General features: G+C 41.5%; 1 protein-coding gene across 1 annotated transcript; it reads right to left on the bottom strand.

Moving 5' to 3' along the window:
- On the bottom strand, positions 1-13952 carry UGDH (UDP-glucose 6-dehydrogenase). The gene is made up of 12 exons (XM_086747619.1): positions 13819-13952; positions 12970-13138; positions 10603-10704; positions 9316-9516; positions 9038-9235; positions 8423-8570; positions 7768-7862; positions 5648-5778; positions 4804-4937; positions 3561-3652; positions 3363-3473; positions 1-1268 (listed from the first exon to the last, which is right to left on the bottom strand). The coding sequence occupies exons 2-12, from the start codon at positions 13129-13131 to the stop codon at positions 1158-1160; spliced, it is 1485 nt and encodes a 494-aa protein (XP_086603745.1). The 5' UTR covers positions 13132-13138; positions 13819-13952; the 3' UTR covers positions 1-1157.
- Positions 13953-19681: the final 5729 nt, after the last annotated feature.

Below are 19681 nucleotides of genomic sequence, written 5' to 3'. Positions count from 1 at the left end.
TTTGTTATCTCAAGGATTTTAATAGCACTGGCCAATTGAGAATAATAAAAACAAGTAGAAATTAAGTAATAGTAAAGGCAAAAATAACAAGATAACATAGGAAGTATTCATTCCTGCTAATTAAGTGAGGTAGCAAGCTAACTTATGGGGCTGAATTTTTATTTTTGATAATTTCTTAATAGCAGAGAAAAATTTCTGCAGATTCATTAAGAAAGCTGCTTTCAGATGAAGTATGTAAGCAGGAAAGAAGTAAAAAGATAACCATCAGGTAGCTTTGAAGCCAATATCCGATTTCTACTTGGACGGACACCAAATTAAGGTAATTCTGTTTAAACTCAATGTTCAAACAAGCAGAATGCTCCTCTGCTGAAGATGGGTTGTATTGCTGGAAAAAAAAAAACTTAGGAAAAACTTGCCCCAGGAACCTGATCAGATCAGTAATTTACATGGCTGCACATGGAATGTAGGCAAGACAACCAAAGAATCAAAAGTGAAGATGTGCCAGTGGATCAGCTTATAGCTGCTAGTCCACTGTCATTCATTACGTGATAGATGCCTGCAGAACTATCTGCCCTCCCAACAGATGCAGATTAGACCACATCAGTGCCCACTGATCCCAACCAGGATCAGGATATTATTGTTGGAGTTAGCTCTACTTTGGGGCTCAACCCAAATCCTACTAAAGTCACTTAGAACTGCTCTTTTGACTTCAATGCCAGTTACAGCAAACATTTAACCGGGCAAAGAATTACCCCAAAAGAAAATGAAGAATCGGTGAGACCAAAAAGCCTGACCGCTGTCCATAACTGGACTGAAGTAAAAAGGTGTTCTATTTCTTTTGCTTTCGTATCACTTGAAACATTTAAAGTGCAGTTTAGGAACATTTCTGGAAGAAGTCTGCAGTCTGAAGGTAACCGTTCCACTTAAAAGATGATTCATTATTAAAAACAGTCTGTACCATCTTCAGTCTCCAAAAAAAAAAAAAATTGCTATAAAAATAGAGATTTGAAAATAGACTGAATTCACATGTACCAGGTACCATTTCTAGTGTAAAATTAGGTTTAGTTTATGAAAAATATCTTTCCTTAAAAAAAGCATAGGCTTACAGTTATTATCACTAAGAAGGTCCACAGAATTCCTTCAGTACCTATTAAACATTATACTCTAGGCTTTTTGACAGGTGGGTCCTGCAGACTGAACTTAGGAATTTCACATGAAGAAGCAAAAGGAATTCTTTTGGCTGACACCTTCTTCCCAATTGTTTCAATCTGAAAGAGAAAACACATTTAGGAAGTGAGTGTGGCAAGCTAACAGAATCACATCAGGCTATGAGCAATCAACAAACTAAGTCCAGGACCATGACTATATTTCATGAACACTAGAATGATCATAGAATGGTTTAGGTTGGAAGGGACCTTAAAGGTCATCTAGTTCCAACCCCTCTGCCATGGGCAGGGACACCTTCCACTGGACTGGGTCACTCAAAGCCCCATCCAACATGGCCTTGAACACTTCCAGGAATGGGGCATCCACAACATCTCTGAGCAACCTGTTCCAGTGCCTCACCACTGACACAATAAAGAATTTCTTCCTTATCTCTAATCTGAATCTACCCTCTTTTAGTTTAAAACCATTACCCCTCGTCTTATCACTACATGACCTTGTCAAAAGTCCTTCTTCAGCTTTCTTCTACACCCCCTTTAGGAACTGGAAGGCTGCTATAAGGTCTCCCCAGAGCCTTCTCCAGGCTGAAGAGCCCCAGCTCTCTCAGCCTGTCCTCATAGAAGTGCTCCAGCCCTCTGATCAACTTTGTGGCCTCCTCCGGACCTGCTCCAACAGGTCCATGTCCTTCTTATGTTGGGGGCTCCAGAACTGGATGCAGTACTACAGGTGGGGTCTCACCAGGGCAGAGTAGAGGGGGAGAATCACCTCTCTTTACCTGCTAGCCACACTCCTCTTGATGCAGCCCAGGATGCAGTTGGCCTTCTGGGCTGCCAACACACATTGCCAGCTCATGTTGAGCTTCTTGTCCACCAGTACCCCCAAGTCCTTCTCCTCAGGGCTGCTCTCAATCCATTCTCTGCTCTATATTTGTGTCTGGCATTGCCCCAACTCATGCGTCCAGTTTGCACAAGTCAAAGAGGTGTGGGGGTTTTTTTTGTTTTTGTTTTTTGTTTTTTTGTTGTTGTTGTTTGTTTGTTTTTTAAAAAAAAAGCATTTCACAGGCCCCTGCTTTGCCTATATAAAGCTGTGTTTTGCTAATTTGACCATTGATGTGCCTCAACTTCCATAGGACTATCAGTACAAATGTCAAAATGTTTTTAGGCATTCATAAAGTATAGGTTTGGCCTCTTTTGTCTAAAGATTTATATCCAGTAAATAAGGACAGAAGAGGCTTTTTCCTCTCCTTAATGCAGTGGGATGTTTTTGAAACAGACTCTGAAAGGCTAAAGGCAGACAACTCTATATAAATATGTAATAAAGCTGACACATATAAGCCAGATACTGCAAAAATTCAAAGAACAAGACAGGTTCCCCAAATTTTTAGGTGAGACTAATGGAAATTGCTAAGGATAGAATGTGTAGAGGACAAAACACCAGCTAATAAAATAGTTCAGATGCTCAGTAATGAGGAGAGCTGTAGTTTTAGTACAGCTTCTTTAGCCTCTTTAGTATAGCTAAGATGCAAAGTATCAAAAGTAGTTCAAATTTATCTTAAGTAATGAATTTAATAGAAATTTAATTAATATATTCTAGACATACATCTGAACTGACTGTTTAAACAACTCCTTTCAGAGTGTGCTGATGTAACCAAGTAGTTATGTCAGCTATATGTACCATATGCGCTCATAACAGCTTCAATTGACTGGTTAAAGCAATTTCCACAAGCCTGTTCACAGTGTAGTAATCATGTAATTTAGCAGGGGAAAAATAGCAAGAGAGTCCATGGCCACTACGCAAGTAATCACAGTACTCAGGAGTACACAGAGCGAAACACAACCAAAACAGGTATTTGATATGGCTTGTAAATTTTGTTCTGATTGTACCTGGCTGACATGCTTCTATCATTCAAGTGATTTTAGTAGTAGTAAAACTCTGTCTATGCTAGAAGTGCTTCATGGCATGCTTACACTGTTGAATGTTGATGGCATAGGCTGATGTGGCTTGGATTTTAATAGAGCACTGGTCTACAAAAACAGAAAAGGTACTGAAAGAAGAGACTTAAGTACAGACAGTTTTAGATTTAAATCTTCACCTGAAGAGGCTTTCCTTTACCACTTATTCACTGGAGAACAAAAAGCAAGAGGGAATAGAGAGGAGAAGGAAAGAAACATAAGAATTGGCATCACCCAGCTGATTACCTGGAAGCCGATGACTTGTAGCTCATTGTGAAGATCATCTAGAACTCTCCTACCATCAAAGATAAATGCAGGCTTCAGCATTTTCTTATGAATACGTTCATAATCCAACTCCTGTAAAGGGCAATTAAAGCAGACAGAATAGATTTAAAAAAAAAAGTGTTATGCTATTTAAGTTTAATTCAAAGATAAGATTTTTACCTTAAACATGTCCCATTCAGTGCAAATTACAAGGGCATGAGCTCCATCACAGGCTTCATAGGGATCTTTACTTATAGTGACCAACCGAGACACTGTAACAGAAGGAAAATAAAGTCTTATTCTGCACACATCTTTAGTACCGATCTGGTGCACTCCTGGCAAACTACTACTACACCTTGCCCTACTCAGACAAGGAGAGTTTCAGGTCACTCATCTAGGCATACTCTCCATCACTTTGGTTTTACTTATTGACATGAAAGCAGGCTTGTACCTGGCATCTGAATAGAGTCAGGGCACTTTTGAAGTTAAGCATTTAAATTTGATTTAAACAATCAAGAGCATCTCTAGAATTAGAATTTACTATGGAGTGTTCAAATATCAGCTCTCAAAGGGCACTGCCTGTACAACAGCAGCACACCACAGTTGCTGTATAACACTCAGTTCACACTAGAAAAGATACAAGTCTCACTAGGGGCTGCCTTCATCCTTTGACTGCCTCAGCAGCTGCCTAGAGACAACCCTCCCATCCCTTTCTAATTCAAGGGCATGTCAAATAACATATACCCTTCACTCTTCATCACAGTTCATTTTCCTCCATTCTCTTCACCTCTAGAAGCCCTATCTATCCTTCTTCCCCATCCACTCATCTCTATTCTCTCCTTCTCCAATAAGAAAACAAAAATCCCAAATACCCTCTACTTCTCCCCAAGAAACTGAGTCATAGATGATTACCTTAGTCTTCTTGAATTTAAGGGAACAGATGAATTTGGAAGTGATATGGGGGAGGGGAGAATACTCTACAGTGAATTCCAGAACTATTTCTTTATCTCTACTTTACATATGCAAGCAAAAACTGAGGCAAGATAGGATTCAGGACACTAAGAAGCTGATGGAGCAACACTAGTCTTCCCTACTTCTAGACATTCTTCTTTCTCTTCCTTTTAATTATGCAGAGAGTAAATTCTTTGTGTATATTCAAATGAATATTTATCAGAACAAAAATATACAATAGTACAGAAAGCTATGGGGAAAGGGAGAAGAGTTACAGTAATCCTCTGAGCTATGACAAACCTCTAATAAGTGTTGCCAGCAGCACATTATTGCCATGGTGAAAATGTGAAAAATGAATTTATAATATTTAAACAGATCTTGTGTATTTTAAGAATAGGGTGGTTTGGGTTTTTTCTTTATTCAGGGGACAGTAGGGCTGTGGCAAGAGTAAGCTTTACATGAACATTCTTACCTTGGTTATCTTCTGAAACACCCGGATGCGAGAGATCCAAGATGATTTGTTCCTTAGGTACTTTAGGATCATAGATATAAAGCTTTGCTCCTTCATCCATTAAATACTTGCTAATGTAGATACTGGATGACTCTCTGGGGAAGTGAATCAGAGAACCAGATGGCATGTTTTAAGAAATTAAAGTCTTCAAGTGCCATGATATGCAATGCCAGAGCTTTTACACCAGCTTTACATGTAGCATCTTGGTGGTAATCCATGCCAGCAGCAAACTTCAAGTTTTGAGGATGCCAAGGAAAGTAATAGAAAAAAAAAAACCAAACCACACCACAAAAAACCCCCACCAAACACGAAACAAGTTTACATCTCTCTTGCTGAATCATGCAAGAGAGGTACTAATTAACAAGGCATCAGTCTCACAAGAATTTCCCACAAACTGCAGTTGTGGAGAGTTCTATGAAGTTTGAGCTTTACAGGAAAACAGAGTTAACCACCTTTGTGAAACAAAGCTGAAATTTTGGCTTCACATAGCAATTTAGAGTAAGGTGCAAAAATAGTTGCATTCTCTTCTGTGGAGAATAGAACTCTCAAAATCTACCTTTGCTCACACAAGGTAATAAGGACTACAGCTCTGCTCTAGCTTCTGAATGATTCAGGTGTTTTGTAGTCAAGAATCAATTGTCTCCCCCATTTAGAAAGGCCAATCCTTGTTACAAACCAATTCAGTGACAAGAGGTTACAGGTCCTGTATCTGATCTGTTTTTATTAAGACAATTGAGTGGTTTAGCTGCATAGCTGGTGACAAGTTTAAAGAACCCACACTAGCAAACTGAATTTACTTTCTTACCTTGTGTCTCCAGTATCCTTTTTGAATGCAAACCCTAAAATAGCAATCTTCTTATCAGTGACAGTATTGAACAAGCTGTCAATAATTCGGGAAGCAAATCTTCTTCTCTGATAATCATTCATGTCTATTACCTGAAATTATATAAAACATCATGGTACAGAAGGGGTCCATTTTGAACTAATCTGATTCTACTAACAATCAAGCCAAGCTACCCACATACAACTTTAACAGAGGCTCCAAAAAAAAAAAAGTAATAAGTAAGTAATAAGTAATCCAAAGAAATTTAGTTCATTTATCAAATTCCAAGACAAATCCTATTTTAATCACTGACTGTAGATGCATATACACACATACTATCTTCCATTATACAGTTCAAATGCTAGTATTTTTTTAGTTTGCTATTTTTTAAGTCTACAACTTACTGTATTCTAGCCATAAACATGGAAAACAAGTTTAGTGTTAAAGTAATTGATCTCACATGGCCATCCCATTGCCAGACCTACACTTCCTTACATGCTATGTATAACAACTGTGAGAATACTTTTAGCTTTTTTGATCCACACTAACAGATTTAAGTGCACAGAACTAGTGTTGTTAAACTATATTTTTAAAGTGCCTCATTTTTGCTATTACATGGAAGTGGGTTCTCTCAGTCTAATTGCTCCTGTGCTTTCCTCCCAGCCTGCTTCATACTTCGATCTCCAGCCCTTGACACATGGAGCGCACTCGATCTCTAGAAGAACAGAGAAGGTAGGTTTCCCCCACCTAGTCAGTGTTCACCATGGACTGGAAAGGACTATACTTCCCTGTTGACTTTGAAGATATTTTCAACCCAAAGCAAGAATTAACAGCAGCAGCCTGCTGAACATAAGGTTTAAACTATACAGTAGAAGGATACTACTGGTGAACCAGTTTTATTTGAGGAAAATAATTAAAAGCAGTGAGATTTATGCAATTTAACAGGGTGGTGATGGGAAACATAAAGCTAACAGGTAGGACACATTTCTTTTTGCAGGTATGTTTTCAAGTGATTAAGATCTCAGTATTAGAGCGCCTTGTGCTGTCTAAAGGCCAGAGAGAATAAAAGTTAGGATTCTGGGGCTGCTCTGATCAGCACATCCTCCAGAACTTGCATCCTGATCTCAGATTTGTCTGAGGTCTCCCATGTGCATGCACTGGGATGAGCTGCTGACAGCTCAGTGCTCAGGCCACAAAGAAGGGATTCACACAGCTGCTTATATGTACGTGCATGACACAATCAATGTGGACTGGGGCAGGTAGACATCTGCAAGATGACAGCGCTCTGAGGACGCAGAAGGTGCAGGTAAGGGGGTTGTAAAACATCAACACAGCACTCCTTATCCTAACTCTGCAGCAGCTGTTCTATCTGATTCGTCCACAGCTTAATAAGCCATATAGAAACACTCCAAAGAATTGATCTTAAAACAGAATGAAAGCACATAGAAGCATTAATAGCATTTTAAACTAGTCTGTTTACACTAACAATGCAATCTGCTAGGCTTTTGTTAAATAAAAACCCACCTCCACATAGAGCAAACCGTAAGTGTTTCTATGCCTTTGGGTTGCCAAGATACTAAGTAGGTTGCATTTGGAGAAGGACCCTTGTGATCTCAAAGGACAGAGTCAAACCAATTTGTCTCTTCCAAGACAGTATTAATTTTTCCCTATTCAATGAATTATCATTGAGGTAACATGGTTAGTTCCTGCAGCTCCAGGGATTGTCTGTTTTCTGCTTACATCTCACACTGAGTAAAAGCAGTAGTTCTTGAAGCAAATATCAGAACTGATGGCTCATCCTCTTTCCTACTGCACCAATGCATCCAAGTCCTACACTGAACCAAACTTCTCCTGGATGCTTGCACAGTAGGTTACTCTTGCAAGCCTCTCCACCATGGACTTCATTAGACTATACTAATGAAGTACATCAATGAAGATGTCAATCTGAATCTCTTGAGGCAGATAGCATAAAACTCATGTCTTCCTTGTTCCATGCAACTAATGTAACAGTTACAAGCAAAGCTTGTGCTGAAGAAACACCATCCCCTGAAAAAGAAGAAAAAAAAAAAAAAGACCCCCGGAAACTAGTGAAGAACTTGTACCTGTTGCCAATAGCGGGCTACTTCAGGTAAGTTCAGTGCCTCACAGAGGTACACTAAATTCAAGACATCCTTTTGAAAACAGCTGCCTCCAAACCCTGAAAAAGAAAGTGATTATTTTACAGGTAACTAAGGTGCTATTCTAACACAGTCTTTGAAATGAAATAGTTTTTGGCAATCATTGCAACATAGTCAGCATTATATTTTTTCCCAGCATTTCACTGCTAGCAAATGAAAGCCTTAAGAATCTCTCAAACTCCTGGACCTACTCACTTTGTCAGTTACAGAAGCCCTAAAATCTGCTCCAGGTGCCACTGAAGTCAACGGAAGTTTTAACCCAGTCTCAGGCCCTAGTTTTTTTATTATTATAAGCACATGGACAAGCTACTGAGTCTGCTCTCCCACCATCTAGAGATTTAGCTGAATATTTCTCAGAACAAGTATGATTGCCAGGGTCTAGAGTAACCTCAGTCCCAGACATTGTACAATAAAAACTGATTTATGCTAGTACTCTACAGCAGTATTTTCACACACTCCTGCCATAGAAGATTTTAGAGTATCAGATCACTTACTTCAAAACACTATAGTAGACCTATTGCACTACTAAACAGAAGCCCAGAATATAGGGAAAGGAAAATTAAAAAAAAAATTTGTTTACCAACACTGGCTTTGAGAAACTTATTTCCAATTCTTTGGTCTGTTCCAATAGCTCTTGCTACTTCTTCAACATCTGCTCCTGTAGCTTCACACAGAGCACTGATTGAGTTAATGCTGCTAATTCTTTGGGCAAGGAAAGCATTAGCTGCCTGTAAATAAAACACAAAGAACTTGATTCTTCCAGAAATCAAGATGCCGACAGACCAAAGGCAGTTACTACTGGAAGGATTATTTTAGTATCTATGTAACTCTGTCGAGATACAAAATGTTAACGTAACTAGTTTAATACATAAGTGTCAGTTAATGGGATCTAAGCAAAATAATGTAAAGCTTAGCTTGCAGAGTTTGAAACAGTTTACTACAGTAATCAGTTTCTGCAGTACTGGAGGCTTAGACTTAGTAATAAATAACATAATAAAAGTAAGCAAAGGATTTCACTGAAAGCTGGTATCATCTATTAGCTCAACTGAGATAATCTGAAAAGGTGTACTGGGTCCTCCCAACCTTGTCCATCTTTCCTAGCTGCATCACTCAGCATCAGTGGACTTCCGCTTCTGAGCTTCGTCTCACTTACACCCTTTGTTCACTGCAGACAACACTGGTGAGTAACACTAACCAGTTTTGAAAGTTCTGATGACCAGGTATTGGTTGTGAGGATTTTTTCTTTGGGCACCCAGTGCTCATAAACAGCACAAAGAGCACGGACAGCTTTCTGTCCCTCTGGAGAATCATCTCCACCGATAAGCACTCTGTCTGGGTTCTTCAAGTCCTTGATGGCTGTTCCTTCTGCGAGGAACTCTGGGTTAGACAGCACCTACAGGCATAGAAATAAAAAACAGATAAAAGCTAAAAGCAACAACCACCCTTTAAATACACAACTCAGATTATGCTTACCTGCAAATCCAAGTTAGGCTTAGTATTAGCATCAAATATTCGACGAATGCTCTCTGCAGCACGTACTGGAACTGTGCTTTTCTCAGTGACAATTTTATAGCCATTTGAGTTTTGTACAATGCGCCTAGCACAAGCTTCAATGTATTTCAGATCAGCTGCTCGGCCTTTTCCCATCCCGTAGGTCTTTGTCGGAGTGTTAACCTAGTTACAAATACATGGAGGGGGAAGAAGTGTTACAGATCTCTTAATACAAGAGCTACTGACGAGGTGAAATTGTTAAGAATGACAGATATTTTCATTCCCAAAGTCCAGCTTGCTTCTACCCCAGAGTTATTGTAGTTACCATATCAGAAGAAGAATTACTAGCTTTCTCAATTACCTATTTTGTCTGCTAAAGAAAGCTCAGTGGCCTCTACTCAAATAGAGTTTAAACAAGAGCAATTCATAGCAGCTCTGCAGGCTTCAGTGAAACTTAGTCCTTATTCTGGAAACACCAGTAATTTCTTCATGATTACAGCCAGCCCCCTTTTGTTTCCTGTCTCACCTTAGGAGTGCAAAAATTCACATTATATGAATCTTACAGCTAGTAAGGCAGTTACGGTGTAAACCCACATTGCAGTGAAACCCTAAATGTAGAGCTGCTGAAAACTGCTGAACTGAAGTACACAGAACAGGAAATATGAGGGAAAACACATAATTTAGATTAAGACAGAAGGTCCTTTTCATTACAAATTGAAAAGAAATGGCAACAACACGTAAAGCACAGCAGCACGTTTTAAGCTGAGGACAGGTGGCAATATATGGCCTGTATTAGCGGCAGTCATCCAGCCAAGTAGCCTTCGTTTTAGACTTAGTGAATGGAGAAAAATACTACCAGAAAGAGCTCTGTACTGAGGTGCCCTAACAAAGGGGAGCTCTTAAGAAATGAGGAGGCAAGTAACAAAAACAACTCAACTGTGTCCTACCAAGATGAATAGCAACCAGTTCTTTTGGATTCTGCATTAGTAACAACCTTCTTGATTACAAAAGGTCACACTGTTTATGTTTGACTGGATCCTGGTGTCAACAGCTTAGAAATATTAAAGCTCGAAATTAAAGCCAGCCCCTCTTCCACTAGTACACTGTTTTTAAAAAGCTTCTAGAAATAAGTCATCTCTGTAACCCAATAATTTTACATCCCTAGCTAGGAACAGTATCAAAGTCCCATGGATTTCAGTAGTACACTATGTGCTCTGAGATCCCATATATCTAACCAAACTAAACATAAACATTATCATTTTGACTTACAGAAATAAACACAAGATCAGCTTCTCTAATGGCATCATCAATACTGGTGGAAAAAAAGAGGTTTCTTCCTCGACAGGATTCTACCACTTCTTTTAATCCTGGCTAAAAAAAAAAAAAGTAGAAAAACATGTTTTTAGACTGACATATGTAAAGTAAAGCTTCTGTAGATTTACAGAGTGAAAAAAAAAAAAAAAAAAGCCCTTTCTTATTCAAAATACTCTCTCAAAACTTTCAGCCACACTGAATTGTTATTTGCACAACCAGATTTTAGGCTTCAGTTATTCCCATGCTCAGTTCCATTATCATGAGCAACAATTAAAGAAATACCTATAGAGTGATGTTAAGTAGATTCAAGAAGTAAGTCTTACAATATTCCCCGGGCTGGAAACAAAAAAAGGAAGTCCCAACTTTTCCCTCAGCTACACATTCCATGATCTCCCCAAAGTCAGATCTAAAACTGATCCTGCACAAAGGAAAAAAAAAAAAAAAAAAAAACACAAAAAAAACCCACAAAGAAGTCTTCTACCAAATTAGCAAGCCCAGATCCAGTGAAAGAAAGGCAGCAGAGACAGAGGAGATAAAGGCCATAAAGGCCACTCCTTTTGGCAACCAGTCCTGTTTGGATTAAATTAAATTTATCATGGCACTACACCTGCAGCATGGAAGAATCACAAGCACAATTCAATGAGATTCTTTCAAGAGACACATACTATGCTGAAACACTTTCCCTTGCCTTAACACCTCCACACAGACAAAAGGAGCAGGAGACCATGTGTACAGAAGCAATCTTCTGTATTAGAATGGTCTATAAAATGATTTAACTAAGATATAGTTATCATAGATAAATGAAGCCTTTAATTTTGTTTAAAAAATAAAGTCATACACTGTAACCTGACAATCAGCTCTCCAACTTGAGAGACGCCCATCATGACAAATATCTGATTAAGTGGCAGAAAGGTAAAGGCTCACTGGAGGTAGAGAGGAAAACAAAGCAAAAGCTTTCTTATGCAAGACATTTTTGCTGTCTCACTTTATACCAAATACCTACTTAAAAGGAAAACAAAGGTCAGCACAGGCAGAATAACACGTGTTACAACCCATCAAATGTTCCAACTATGGTCTTACTGGGATGTGACTAAAAAGGCAGCCCACTAGACAACTTCTGACACTGGAAAGAAAAAAACTAAAATAAAAAAAATACAAAAACTTCACTGTGCAGTGACTCAATTTTACAACTGTCTGAACTAATTCTTGGCAGTTTTTGTATGTTCTTTGCTTACAAATAACACCATTCCAGGAAACAGATGTTTTGAGTTGTGTTGTTTTTTTAAAAAAACATGCCAAGACAAGCTTTACTTTAACTCCTTCAATCTAAGTGTTTATAGAAAACAAAGTACTTGTTGTCACAATCTTTAATCATGTCTCCCCTGCTAATCTGAGCATTATACAAATTTTCCTTTGAAAAATGTATGACAACGGATGTCTATTAATCTTCACTTAAAGAGCCACAGTACAGGTCTGGCTTTAAAAGGAAAAAAGCCAACCTACATTAGTGTTACAGCACAGACAGGATTCAGAAGACTTTTTATAGCTCAAGAGTAACTGTTAGTACCAGGCAACATGCCTTGACTTTGGGAGCTGAGTGAAGATATGTTTTCGCTTCCATTAAAGAAGAGAACTCAAACCTATAAAAACTACATATCATGAAAGAATGAAGGGAAGAAGAGACCTATTCCTTAAGGGTGAAAAATAACAAGTGCTAGGAGAAGTTAAATAGAAAAATTATTTATATATTCTCAGATTACAGTCATTTGGCAATGAAGGAGTGATAGTGTGATACATTTGAAAAAAAATTTATCTGGCCTAGTCTTCCCAGGCCAGATAGGAGGTTTATGGTACAAGTGAATCAGGAACATGACTGTTTCCATCTTACAGCATGGTTAAGATGGGCAGCACATATTGGATTTTGGTAGTATTCAGAATGGGAATAAATCTTACCACCCAGTATTACACATTCATATTGCGCTACAACACAGCACATAATACCTATAACCGAGTAGGACTACATTATGATTAAATCGGGTCTCAAAAGAAAGTCAGTACAATTTAGCACAATCCACTATATATACATTTTTTCATTGCTAGGCCCTTCATATATAATACTTAAGTACCCGTTTGCACCACATTTCAAAAGTCTAGTTTAATGAGCATAGTGACAAGCAGCTGTTCCAGAATACTCTTTTTGAGGGACATCACTGTGCTACACTTATCAAGCTCCAGAAGTGGGCCATGTGGAAATGCCATGTGGTGGGAGGGAAGCAAATGCAGCACTGGCTGGAAGAAGAGACAACAGTTGGATGCATTTACCTCATAGATGGGGAGCGTATCCGAATTCCAGGCATTGATTCTGGCCTCATTGACATCCACAACAGTAACCTTGATATTGGGACACATCTGTGCAATAACACTACAGGTTGGCCCACCAACATAACCAGCACCAATGCAGCAAATCTTCTTAATCTCAAACATGACTGCTCTAGTAAGAGGAGGGGTGAAGAGGAGAATCAAGAGTTATTAATGAAAACATTGACCAATAATTCAAAGAAATAAGAGAGTTGGTGATTTGAGATTTTATTATGCTGCCATAGAGATAAGCGTTTTCTCACCGCTGATCTCTTGGAATGAGCCGCGATTGCTGCCTCCCGCCCGGGAGGGCTTTGAAGCCTGCCCGCTCCCCGGGCGCCAGCACACCCAGGCCATTGAGGAAACCTCCTCCGCGCTGGCTCCGAAGCCTGCCAGCACAAATGCCACCCCTCAGGCCCAGGAACCGCCGATGCCAAGACAGCCCCGGGCATGAGCAGGGACCACCGCCTCGGCGGGCATCGCCGCGCCAGGCCGGAACCCCTGGGCCGGGCCCGGCCCCCGCGCCCGGAGCCCCTCGGCCGGGAAAGGCCGCAGCCCCCGCCTCCTCCCCGGTGGAGGGAATAGGCCGGGAGCCGGCCGCGCTCCCAACCGGGCGGCTCTGTCCGCGGCCGACCCCCGCGGGCTCCATCCGCGGGAGCCCAGTGAACGGTTCCCGCCGGCCGCGGCGGAGAGCGGCTCCTCGGCCGCAACCCGGCCCCGCGCTCTGAGGGGCGGCAGCTGGCGGGAAAGGCCGCCACCACCCCGGGGAAGGCAGCGGGGGGACCGTCCGGAAGCCGCAGCCCGGAGACTTACTGCGGGCGGGCGCAGTCGTACCCTGCCGCCGCGGATCGAGCTGGAGGATGCTGGGCGAGCTCAGGGCGACGCTGCGCTACGAGCCAGGTGACGGCGGCGGGGGCTATTTAAAGGGCCGCCGCCGCGCTGAGAAGGCTGTTTCATCCCGGGGACGCCGCCCGAGCCCAGCCCCGGCTCCTCCTTTCCCCGGGGGCGGAGGCCGGCGCAGGGCCCGCCCGCCCCGCCGCTGGCGAATGGACGCGGGACAGCTCAGGCGGCGCCGCCGGCCAGGCCCGCCCCGGCTCTGCAACCGCGAGGGCGGCGGAGGGGCCGCAGGGCCCCCGGGCGCGGCTGGGGTCTGCGCGGCCTGGCTTCGGGCCTGCGCCTGGGCCGGGGCGGGCCCCGCCGCAGCGGCTTCCCGCAGCCCTGAGGGAAGGGAGAGCGGCGCCTCTCGGGGCGCTTGCCGCCCTCGGGCGGGACCGTGCCCTCAGCAGCCCTTTTCCCCCTGCGCCCATTCGCGGGTTTTTACACCTCGTTCTCCTTCCTTTGTTTTGGTTTTTGTTTGTTTGGGTTTTTTTTGTTTTTTTTTTTTGTTTTTTTTTTTTGCGTCACGGCGGCTGGCTCTGTCTGGGAGAGAAGTCAAGACTGCGGCCTGGAAGGGTCCCCAGGAAGGGTCCCCAGGCCATCTTGTCCCCAGGGACGATGGTGACGGGGCTGGCGCTGCGGGGCATGTGCTGCTCCGGGCTCTGAACGCTACCGGTGCCCCCAGGCAGCCCTGCCTTAGTGCATCGGGCCTGGCTGCCGGGCTGGGTGGGGTACGGGCGCTCAGCAGGGTCCCAGACTGAGTCGTTCCCTCCTTTCCCCGCCCCAGGGTGTTTTTTTTGTAAGAGAACCAAATTGTTGTGGTCAGATAGGCGTGTGAGTAATTTTTGGCCCTTCAGCTATGCTTACTGAAAAACACAAAAGTTATCGTACATTCTCTCTCATGTAGCTTAGTGCCATCTCAACAAAGATACCTAGCCAGAAATGTGGATAGGTAACAGTGAAATGCAGTGTTTAAAGTCCAGATTGCATGCATTGCTGGAGTAAGGAACTACGACAAGGGCGCGCTCTCTTGCCCTTCTGATCTGGGTGCTGCCCAGAGATCTCTTGCCTAGTTGTGTTAAAGTTCTCAGGTACTGCTCTTGCCTTTTGTATAGATGTTGGTGTGTTATTGGTATACTTCCTCTGACCTGGGCAGCAGAAAGACTCTGAGAAATCTGCTGCCTTTTCTCCATTGCATTTGTATTCACTTACACTGCATCTCCTAGAAGCTGGTTGGTTGTTTTTTTTTTTGCTGCGTCTGCAATTCTACAGTCATTTATGCTTTTAAGACATTACAATTTCTATGTTAAATGTTGCCAAATTAGGTGCATAATATATGTATGTCCTTGTTAACAATGCAAATAAAGTATTGCCTTGTTCTTACGTGGCATTTTTGTCCGTAGAAGTTAAAGTATATAAAAAAGGAGTTTGAATAATTGTTTCTATTTTATGTTTTGCTCTGGAGAATCTGATCTTTCTCTAGAAGAAGTGAGTACTTACTGTATGTAACTCACTGGTCCTTTAGAATTGTACTGTAAAATATGTGTGTTTCTACTGAAAGAGCCTACAGAGGTTTGCAGCCTCGGTGCGGGATCCTAGCGAAGTCTGTGTGGTTAGCCAAAGAACTGCCTGGCAAAGGTGCAGGGTTCACCATGTTCATCCTGAAGTAAAAACAAGTAATGCCTTGTCCCGTTGCTGATTTGCACAGATGTCTCAATTTGAACACATACTTTTTTCCAGGGAAGCCTAGGCGAAGCAAATAGAAGCTCCGTGAGCTCTCACTACTGAGTCAGTCTTATCTATACCGTCACCTTCGAAAACCCTCTCTGTCTCCTCAGGTCTTGGCGTAGCCACAAGCGCATACATTTGTGGTACTGAGAACTTCATCTGGTCCCTCTGTACATGATCTGATCCTGAAAATGAGCAATCCCTTCATTATATGCTCTTATAGACCCGAACTTTAACGTGTGCTGAGGCAAAAGCTAACACCAGCAGGATGAAGCGACATGCAATCCAATGATTTAAGACTGTTTCGATCAAAAAGCTTGTCCAAGGAAAATGGTAATGTCTTTTTTAATACAACAGCTCAATGGCTAGAGCACGTACCAGTGGGAGATTGGATCCTACGTTCTTCTCTCTATGTGGAGAATAGGGGCATGGGCTCAAGGCCTTATCGCTCCCTTTTCAGAAACCACCAAGCGAAGGGTGATTTGAATGCCAAAGGTGGATGGAGGGGGCACTTGTCACCTCTTGTGTACAAGCTGGTCCATTATGCAAGGGGGAAATTGTGACTTTTGGGGGATGAGAGGAAGGGGAGGGACAAAAAGAGAGAGCAAGTGAGGGCATGATTGTGTGATCTCCTGGCCAGCACCCTGATGTTGGAGGTGAGAGGAAAAGCCAGCAAGGAGCCCTGGATATGAAAGACATTTTGTGTCATATCTTGGGTGTGTTTAATGTCAAACTACCAGATTTAGCTGATCATTAACTAAAGGCGGCTATGTTTGTGTAATCTGTTTGTGACACTGACATCTGACACATATTCAACAACCAGGATTGTCTATCAAGCCTTCCTTTAACTTTTGACACAGAACAGCCAGGAGGCAACTCCACATGGAACAGGGAAATCTGAGCTACTCGGCAACAGTCCCAGGCTAAGGCACAAAAGCACCCAGAAGACTTGCCTGCAGACCGGTTGGATCAGAATTTGAATCCGTGCTTTGTATTTTGCGATGCTAAGAGGAAGGAAGGAGATGCAGCTAAAGAGATTACGCAGGGACATGTGGGGCTGGGCATGTGTGTTCCTCTGGAAAAGGCTCCAACAGTTGCATAAAGAAGGCCATACACCCGTTTTGGACACAGGCAGCTGAGTGCCTGAGCTCCTACGTGTGCTCAGAGCCAACCGAAACAGTAAACCATGCAGAGCCACGGTTACGAGTTGTTACGAGAGACATTTTCTGCCTGGCAGGTCCCTGCTTACGCCCTCTGCTCACCTCTACCTCTCTGGCTCACCAGAACTTCGACTTTGCTGTTTCGTCTGACAGTTTACCCAAAGAGCTTATGATTAATCTAATACAATACTTTTATTAGTGAGAACCAGCACCCCAGACTGCAATTATTGGTAAAATTTGTCCCAAAATGCAGGGAGTTTCTGGTTAGGGTCAATGTGCCTGTTTGTATAGGTCTCAGAACAGCTGGACAATAATTTCAGCTGGACTTGTGGACTATATTGCAATATAAATAAAACCCAAAAGCCATGCAGGATTAAAACATCGTTTAAAAATCAGAGGAAGGCCACCCTGAAAACTCTGATGAGAATGTCCTTTCAAACCCTATTCTTTTAGCTCCCGCACAGCAATGTTTTATTTTCCAGTATATGACCTTCCTCTAATTAGATTATTTAAATATCTCAGTATACACAGAAATTATTCACACTTCCTCCCAGGCATGATTACATTTGACGGCCTTATCTATTGTTTAGTAAATATATATATATGTATTTTTTTTTTGGTCTTTTCTGTTCTTCTGGAAGCCACACACATTACACCAGACCTCAAAGCTGTTCCTTCTGAAGCAGTGCTATGGGCAGCAGCATTGCTTTTCTGAACATGGAGCATACTAAATCTCCCAAGAGGAGAGCTGTTTTAGGCATAACAGCCATTTCACCAAAACAATAAGGAAGCCTTAAGTGCTAAACCCAATGCAATGGAAGTAAGAACAGCCAGATAAGGCACCGCTTTTCATCACAGCCCCATTGGAGAGAAATCATCTTATAGCATGACTTCTTTGAAGGGTTTTATTCAGCTGAGTTGTCCCATTGCCTTAACAGTTGTTCACATAAAATAAGGTGAAGATTTGATCCACTGTTACAGAATAGCCAAGAGCAAATTTGGCTTAATTTCTTCTCCCTACATACTGAAGCCCCAAAGAAGCATACAGCCAGAGGGAAGGTCAGAAACAAGATGCACTTGTGATTCAAATTGCATGCTAATATTTCATGAAGTGGGAAAAATTATTATTTGTATTTTCCATTTCACCTATATGAAACTGAGGATGGAAAACAAGGCTGCAGGAAATCACTAGGAAAGCTGAAGAAACAAATTTTTACTCACCATCACCACAACGACAAAGCAGATTTTGGTGTGTTACCTGCTGAGCTTGGTGTAGTTTCCAGTCCTGTGAGGGCTGCTGTGGATCATTTTCTTGCCAACTGTATTCAGTTTATCATTTATCATTTAATCTACAAGTTCAGCTCTGAACTGAGCTCCTACATCTTTTCTAAGATTTACTTTTTTTATCACATCAATGATTCTGACCTTCAGAATGTTGTACAATGGTGGGGTTTTTTTTGTTGTTGTTGATCTGCTTAAGAAACATATTTTCTCAGCTCTGATATCTTCTTTGACATTTGTAGAGTATTTTTTTTTTGCATTAGAAGAAGATAATAACCTTCAAGATTTTCAAAATGCATGTAAGTCTAAAAACTACATAGTCACAGAAATTATTCCTCTGTTTCATCATTTGTAGCTTGGAGGACATAATAACAAAGCCCATAGATGCAAGACTTTTTTTTTTTTTTTTAAAGCTTGCTACTTGTAACCTTTGATTAGAATTTACTGCTGTATTTTCAATTAACATTGCATAAAATATTTTATAATATCACTTTCCATGCAAGCAAGAAGAGAGAAACCTGGAAAGCTGGATACATATGGTGAATTAATATTTATTGTAATGTATTGAATACATGTCTTTCAGACACCCTCTTTGACCAACACTCTTATCTGCAGATGTGTTTAAAAGGTAATGTGGAAGCCAGTTTCTTCTAGTTATTATATTTAATTACAAAGTACTTGCTATGGGAGCTGGCAATAATTTAGATATAAGATCAAGTAACATAGGTTCAGGTATTCTTGTACGAAGAGACAAATCTTCAGCTGATGCCGATGACTCGGCTCCCTGGAAGCCAACAGAGATGTGCTGTTCTACAAGTGAGGATGTGGTTCACCATGGGACAGTCAGTTACTTCCCCCACCCCAAGGTTCATGTCTTTGAGTGACATGCACTGTAGGCTGTTGGCTGGTACTGAACAAGTAAGGGTAGAAGGAGGAAAGAAGGCAAGTTGTCCATTTTCGCAAGGAACCCACTTCATGTTCACAGAATATTTTGCTGCAATGATTTGATGTATTTCTCCCAAACATCCTAGATGGGATACAAATTTTTTTTCAGGCTTTGGGGTGGAGTAATCTCCACTTACCTGGTCTTGTGCTAGCCTGAGCTAGGCCTCATGCAGATCCATTCAACACAGTTAATCTAAATTTGTGGTAATTTCCTTTCTGCATCACTTTTCGTAATAGGCAAGTGCATCCTTGGGAAATATCTTAACAAGTGTACTTATAAGTAAAGTTTAGCATTAGTTTTAGGGGTTATTTCTAACCTCATCTTTGAGTAAAAGAGTAAATCTTGATGAGTAGACATTAATAATCTCTGATTAAGATCATATAGTTTCTAAATGGACTCAAATGCCTAAAGCATTTGTTATTAAATTATTATTTTATTATTACTAAAAAGAAATACAGATTTTGTTTCTCATTCTCTGGTATTTATTACCACTATCTCTGTATAGCTGTATTATTATTTTAAACCCTAATGCTCCCCTAGTGTTTTCACTTATTTTCCTCGGAATAACACATGAATCCCTAACGTGGGATCTGAGGTGCTGCCGAGGCAGTGCTCAGCATTTCGTGCCCTGTTGCTGGAGGAAGAAGAGTCCTGCACTCTGTGGGAACAGTGAGGAAGCAGCAGG

Source organism: Chlamydotis macqueenii, chromosome 4 (genome assembly GCF_036417535.1).
Source record: "Chlamydotis macqueenii isolate bChlMac1 chromosome 4, bChlMac1.mat, whole genome shotgun sequence".
Taxonomy (NCBI): domain Eukaryota; kingdom Metazoa; phylum Chordata; class Aves; order Otidiformes; family Otididae; genus Chlamydotis; species Chlamydotis macqueenii.
This window is presented reverse-complemented; position numbering and strand designations above follow the sequence as displayed.

Excerpts from the sequence above, each read along its gene's own strand:
- UGDH (XM_086747619.1), bottom strand. The coding sequence starts at position 13,131 with ATGTTTGAGATTAAGAAGATTTGCTGCATTGGTGCTGGTTATGTTGGT. Across the intron at positions 9,517-10,602 it reads CTGATCTTGTGTTTATTTCT|GTTAACACTCCGACAAAGAC; the intron begins GTAAGTCAAAAT and ends ATTTGTAACTAG. Across the intron at positions 3,653-4,803 it reads TGTTTCAGAAGATAACCAAG|TGTCTCGGTTGGTCACTATA; the intron begins GTAAGAATGTTC and ends CTTCTGTTACAG.